At 32.7% G+C, this 7431-nt stretch overlaps 1 protein-coding gene across 1 annotated transcript; it reads left to right on the top strand.

Moving 5' to 3' along the window:
- Window positions 1-2907: 2907 nt before the first annotated feature.
- On the top strand, window positions 2908-6770 carry LOC122600725 (protein indeterminate-domain 7-like). Its single transcript, XM_043773478.1, has 4 exons — window positions 2908-3059; window positions 3280-3706; window positions 4177-4576; window positions 5525-6770. The coding sequence occupies exons 2-4, from the start codon at window positions 3466-3468 to the stop codon at window positions 6543-6545; spliced, it is 1662 nt and encodes a 553-aa protein (XP_043629413.1). The 5' UTR covers window positions 2908-3059; window positions 3280-3465; the 3' UTR covers window positions 6546-6770.
- Window positions 6771-7431: the final 661 nt, after the last annotated feature.

Below are 7431 nucleotides of genomic sequence, written 5' to 3'. Positions count from 1 at the left end.
TAATTTCTTTTATGTATTTATACTATTTTATTATGTCTTGACTTATAATTCATGTTCTTTATCTTTGTATATGTGAATCATTTGAATTGCAGATAAGCTTCAAAGGATAGGTGCATTGGACGATCTTGATGCTGAAGAAGATTTAGAAAGTATCAATGATGAAGATATGGAAGAAGGGGAGTTCATTACTTCGGAAGCTGATAGAAAAAGGTTGCTTGAGACACCTTATGACTTTGATCGTGTCTTTAATGAAGATGAAGTCATTCAAGTCGAACCAATAGCTGAAGTGGAACATCTCAATCTCAATCCAATCAGAGACAGTCCAGATGAACCTAAGAATGCTGCAAGTTTGAGGTTTGCTGTATATGCAAATATAGTTGATGAAGGACATGATAATATTTTTGATCTATACTGGAATATAGATGCTACACGAGAGGTTGATCTTGGAAGATTTAATATACCTCCGGTGCAGCAAGATCACAAGTTTATTGTTAATAGACTAATTCCAGGTTATAGAGGACATACTAGTTTGGTAATACGTGATACGTATAAACCATCAATGTTTTAGGAATTTATCTCAGACCAGGATGCACCCAAGTACTTCTCAGTGATACAAAGTTGGTTCTATGATCATAGAATCAAATTGTTTATTATCAAGAGAAAGGAGGGATGCCAGTATATGTCTATGAGTCAAAGACATTTCCACTCTCTCAGTGATTCAGACATGATAGATTTGGGAAGACGCTGGTTCGTTAATCTTCAGAGCAATGGACTTGCAGATTTCTACTAGAATAGATTCAGAGATGAAAGAATTAGGTATTTCAGTAATAGAGGTCTGAAGCCAGAAGAAAGGTTGATTAAGCCACACCTTTGAAGAAGATTAAGAATCCAGATGGCACATTTCGTTTTAAACAACGAAGGATTAAATGTGTTAAGAAGGTTCCTGCTATTAGATGGGATCAAGATATGCTGACAGCAATGACATTTTGGCAGATAGATATCAAGTCAGGCGAAGCAAAGATGTTTGTTGATGATTCACAAGAACAAATGTTGCTATGCATGTATGATCCAATGCAGGTTGTCAACTTGTCAAGAGGTGATCAGAGAAGACTTTTGGATACACCTTGCTCAGCAGTGGAATATTGGAGAGTTGAAGAAAGACGCTATCGCAACATTCTCGCTCATTGTTTGCAAGAGAGAATTCATGCGAATAGCATAAGACTTTTGTTTAATGGATAACTTTGAAGTTCAAGTTCGAAGACTTTAAAGAGATCTAGTTGCAATCGTCAAGGGGGAGTCTATAGATGCAGATTCGTTGTGACAATCGCAACATAGATTTGATTATCGTTTATGTTTTAGGAATCATGTTTGTAATCATTTAAATAAGAACTTGTGTTGTTATTTAATGATTACGATTGAATTTCAATATTATATCTGTTTGAGTTTTGTATTGTGTTTGTGTGTTATATATTGTTTTGCAGGTACAAGAACATAGAACCAAGGTTTATAAGTGTCGTAGGATGCTTAAACGATGGTTGGATGTTATGTACGAGCCAAACGAAGTAAAACAAAGAGCCAAAGGGTCGTCCCTCGTGCTGACGTCATCAGTATGAAGGAACAACCTTGTGCTGACGTCAGCACGAGGCAAGTCGATTGGTTTATTGTTTCGGGCTTAATCTGCGATTAAGGCCTAAGCCCACACGATCCAATACTTAACTAGTATAAATACAAGACCTAATCTACGGAATTAGGTTAATCGTTTTGAATCATTTTGAAGAATATTCACGAGTTTACGAGTCAAGGTTATTTGTTCCTTCGTGTGATCTCCTACACGAACCACAAGTCTTGTGCATCTCCTTGGGTTGGTTAGTTGCTTATTAATCAACAAAAGGCAATAGCAATCTAGTTATCTCAAGAGGATTCCGCACTCTTGACATAACGAATCGCGTGTTATTACGATCCACGCAACAATAGGGCACCTTACAAGGGCTCATAGATGAAGCTTTCAATTTAGATATTTAAACATTGCCAAAGGCAAGTAGAAATCCTATATCTTGTGATCCATGTGTACGAATGTTGAGTTACCGGGCGTGAAATCTATACTGTGTATGCTCTGGGTACCAAGGCCGTACATGCGACTAGAAGATTCCTACCCATTTACCCTTTTATATTGATTTTAGCTTGGATCCCTTAACATACCTTTATATTTATTTATTTTGAGCAAACGGATAAGAGTTTCTGTTCAGATTATAATTTAAAGAAGATAAGAGTTTTTTCTGTTCAGGTTATAATTTAAAGATAACAAGTCTTTTAACTCAGATATATGCAGTTTAACAAGGGCATTATATATGTGGCTATATCCAAACCCTATCCACGGTCATCTTGAGATGTTACCTAGTGAGTTTCGAACTTTAAATCTCACGATAGGAATTTAGGTCGCTTGATCTTTTGGCTATCTTGAAGTTAATGATAAAAATAACAAGTTTAGGGTTTTCGATCTTAAAGAGTATTAATTAGAAAGCTGGTGAGGAGATTGAGTGATAAAAAGTTATACATACACATGCATGTACATATACATATTATATATGTATATAAGGAAAAACTAAGTAGTAATATTCTGAAAAAGATGAGTAGATACTCCTAAAAGCAAAATCAATAATGCAAGTGGTAAACATTTCTGAAATTGACAAGAAAACAAAGAATAGGACAAAGTTTTTGTAACGTCAGAAAACATATATTGCCCCTCTGCCCCTCCTCCTCATGTTGCCTTTTTGGTTTCATTTTTTTGATGGGTTGGAGCTAGCTAGAAAAGAGGTCCAAATTTTAAAGATATCTCTTCTCATCCTCATCTCTCTCTCTCTCTCATCTTTCTCTCTCTCTCTCTCTCTCTCTCTCTCACACACACACACAAACAGTCGTCTCTTGAACTTGTTTTCTACTAGTACGAAATTGGGTTGTCTTTTGTTATTTGTACACAAGTGTGTGGATTCTTGTGTTGAATCATTTTAAAGAGTTTGGCTAAACTTTAGCTCTTGGAGTAGAAGTTTACTAACTGTCAGGTTTGAGCTTTTTATTAACTTTTAAAAATTTTTAGTTACATCCATCTAACTTATTCTTTGATTCATTCTTCATCATCAAACCTTTTTATATATCAATCTAAACTTAAAAAAAAATAAAATAAAAGACTATATGATGACATGGTCTTCTAGTACTAGCTAATCATTTATTTCTTTTCTTATATCTTCAATTCTTTTAGGGTTTGTTTTCTTTGTTTCTCAGATCTATATGACATGGTCTCTGATGAAACGAAAAGTTGATCTGTCTGTTATCATCGGATATTCTACATCTTTATCTTTATCATATATACATACAACAAAGAAGAACAAAGAAGAAAGATAAAGGAGAAAAAAGAAAAGGTGTAGTAGTTTTTATTTTGATAAGTAGCTAGCTAGTGAAATATATATTATGGAGAGTAGAGATATGAAAAGCATCTTTTTGGATGACAACATGTCAAATTTAACATCTGCATCAAATGAAGCAATAAGCCTATCTTCATCTAGCAACAGGAATGAAATTGGTACTATGTACCCTCCACCTCATCAGATGCACCAGTCCTCCTTTGGTTCTGTGCCACTCAATACAAACAACAACACCAACAGCCAAACTCAATCAAACAAGAAAAAGAGGAATCTTCCTGGCAATCCAGGTATATATATATACATATTATTATTTGCATATATATACTTATACTTATTTTGTGTAGTACTTACTTTTTTGCTAATCAAACCTTTCTCCCAAACTTAATTAAACAGTTGTTTACGGGGAAACAATTCATACACCATTATTAAAAATTATTTTAATTTATATAACTTTTATAACAGTATAAATCCAAAAACATTTGTAACTCAATTACTTTGTAACATCATTTTCTAGCATCTTGCTAGTTGCTAAGGATTATGGTCTATGAAGCAATTAATTTGTGTTACTAATTGAGTTTATGTATATAACATACACTCATGCATATAGAGTATGTTATTTTTGTTGAAATTAATTATCTTTTTCTAATCACTTTTTTATTAATTAAGAACTTGATTATGTTTAATATTGAATTGTTATATTATAGTATATTAGTACAAAATAATTGATACTTTCTATCTTGGGAATGAAAAAAAAAAGATCCAGAAGCTGAGGTGATAGCTTTGTCACCAAAATCACTCATGGCAACAAATAGATTCTTGTGTGAGATTTGCAACAAAGGGTTTCAAAGAGACCAAAATCTTCAATTACATAGAAGAGGACATAATTTGCCATGGAAACTTAAGCAAAAGTCGAAAACAGAAGTGGTTAGAAGGAAAGTTTATGTTTGCCCCGAGCCGAGTTGTGTGCACCATGAGCCATCAAGAGCACTTGGAGACCTTACCGGTATCAAGAAGCACTTCTCGCGAAAACACGGCGAGAAGAAATGGAAATGCGAGAAATGCTCTAAGCGTTACGCGGTTCAATCTGATTGGAAAGCTCATTCCAAGATTTGTGGCACAAGAGAATATCGATGCGATTGCGGTACCCTTTTCTCAAGGTAATAACACACAATTTCATATTTTCATCACACTAGCTAGAGTATTAGTTTTTATAAATATATTTATATAAATTAAGGCAAGGCAAAGAATCAAACAAACAATAAGTTCATAAACTTCACGAGTGAAACAGTAGAAAGACATAAAGAATAATTAAGATTCTATTCTAATCATATATATATATACTTCATTCTAACTCTAAAATATTTTTTACTATTGTTTTCATAACAAACAAGATTTTATGCACTAATTAACTAAGTTATCAACATTTTATACGTCCCACGGGAATGACGTGGCACGTCTTCTAGTGTATAGTCATCTCGACAAGGCTTACATGTAAGCCTATTATTGGGGTGACAAGACTTTGCATGTGAGATGTCGGGCATATAAATATCATATCATATGTATATACATATACATTATATATGAATATGAATGAATGAATGTGTGATATGTGTTATCAGGAAATTAAATTTAGTTACATGGATGATCATATGTAATATTAATTTGTAAGTCACACTACTTATAATTTCATAATATATATGACTTAAGTATTACATATGTTGACCATATATATGTACGTAATGACAAAAAGTTTTTTCACTAAACTCACAATTTACCTTTTATATATAGTACGTACATGTGAACTAATGCATTGTCAATTACCCTTTTTTCATAATGACACTTTATAGTTTATGATAGTTTTAAAACCTTTTACAGCATATAATTAATTTCACAAATAATGTTATAAGCAGCCTATTAGTTGATGACAATGTGTATATATGACAACACAAAAGTTAACATATATATGATGGTTATTTTTGTGTATATATATATATATATATGTCAAAAAGTATAATGATCGATTGGTTAAATATATTGTTCTTATATATATGTATACTAATACTAATACTAATTTATCTATCTTATTGATCTCACCATATATATAGGAGGGACAGCTTCATCACTCATAGAGCCTTTTGTGATGCATTAGCAGAAGAAACCGCCGGAAGATCATCGTCGTCGTCGTTAAACCACATCCTTCCGCTTCAAATACCGATCAACTATCCACTCAAAACCGAACCACAACATCTTCTCCAACACCCACAACTTAGCTTCAATATCGGCTCGAGTAGCCCCCCACAACATCATCATCAAATACCATCATGGCTAAACCATCAACAACAACAACAACAAAACCCTAACCCTAATAATAATCTCCATCTTCTTCCATCACCTAATAATAATAATTCATCACACATGTCTGCCACTGCATTGCTCCAAAAAGCAGCTCAAATGGGAGTAACCATGAGCAATAATAATAATAATAATAATAATAGCAATCAACAATCTTCAATGATTTTAAATAATCATGGGTCCCAAGTGCAAGGCCTAATTCAGCATCAGCAGCAGCAAGATCACATGTGTGCACCTTCACTATCATCTCTTCACCATCACCATTCAGCCAATTTGTCTACAAGTGATCATCATAACAATAATCATCATCATGTGATGTTAGATACAACAACAACAACAACAAGCAGCAGTACTAATTGTATGGACCATCTGCTTCTTAATCATCATCATCAGCCAAATTCTTTGACATCTACAAGTGTAGGGTCATCAGCAACAAATAGCAACAACATCAATCAAATCTTCAATGGAATGCTAAGTAGCAGCTTATCTACTACAAAGAAGTTAGATCATCACATGAATAATGGCTACCAACAACCACAACTCTTTCCACAACCTTCCAACGACACTACTACGGTATTGAGTAACGCTAGAAAAGACGGCGGTCAAGGAGTGGCGGGCGCAAACGACGAGTTGACTAGAGATTTTTTGGGACTTAGAGGATTTCCAAATCCTAATGATCATCACCATTTTATCAACATGGCTGCTGCTAGTCTTGATCATATGAGTCAAATAAATCCAAACCATAATCAAAATCAAATACCATGGCAAGGTTAATTATTAGCTATAATATATATATATATATAGCTAGTTAATTTGGACCCATATATATATATTATATGGTGTACTTTTTTAATTAGTTTTTTTTTTTTGACATTATTTGCTTTTAGTGATACTTGATGAGCTCAGTTTTTTCTTTTTATTTCTTTCAATATATATTGTTGGTTTTGGATCTTAGATTATTATTCGTGAAAGCTATGAATGCTTCGATGAATTTTAGCATTACAGTTGTTTTACACTATATGTATATATATATATATATATATGGATATAGATGGGTATCTTGAACAACTTTAAAGAAACAAAAGAAATAGACAAGGAAAAGGAAATAAAGTTCTTTGTGCTGTAAATTAAGACAAGTACAACCTAGAAATAAAAAACTACTGTTGCCATGCATGATAGCTAATTAAGCTAGTTTCTTATAGCACAAAGTATTACTGGTATTTTCTTACACCAAACTAATTTACATCGATTAATAATATATAATTTACTTCGTGTCATCAAGATTTGAATCTTCCTCTTCCCTCTAATAAAAGATAAGAGTCTTTACTATATAACATATATAATTACATGCTACGTTCAAAGTAGAATGTCATGAATCGATCATAATCAAAGAAATCACATTTTAGTTGCATAAACTTTTACCTTTTTGAACGATGGAGTACATTAAAGTCTACTTAATAATAATAAAAAGCATATTGAACCTGTTTTTTTTTATAGTCATTAAGTGTTAAATGTATTAATTAAGTGTTGAATGTATAAATAGTGTCGGTATGTATTAAGTAAAAAATAGGTAAATGACGGTTATCTTTGTTTATTAAATTAAAAAAAACGTGAAATTTGACTAAATAGTAAATACATTAAGTTCTTAATTATTAAGTAA

This window comes from Erigeron canadensis, chromosome 5 (assembly GCF_010389155.1).
Source record: "Erigeron canadensis isolate Cc75 chromosome 5, C_canadensis_v1, whole genome shotgun sequence".
Taxonomy (NCBI): domain Eukaryota; kingdom Viridiplantae; phylum Streptophyta; class Magnoliopsida; order Asterales; family Asteraceae; genus Erigeron; species Erigeron canadensis.
The sequence above is the reverse complement of the archived record's forward strand: the minus strand, read 5'-3'. Positions and strand labels throughout refer to the sequence as shown.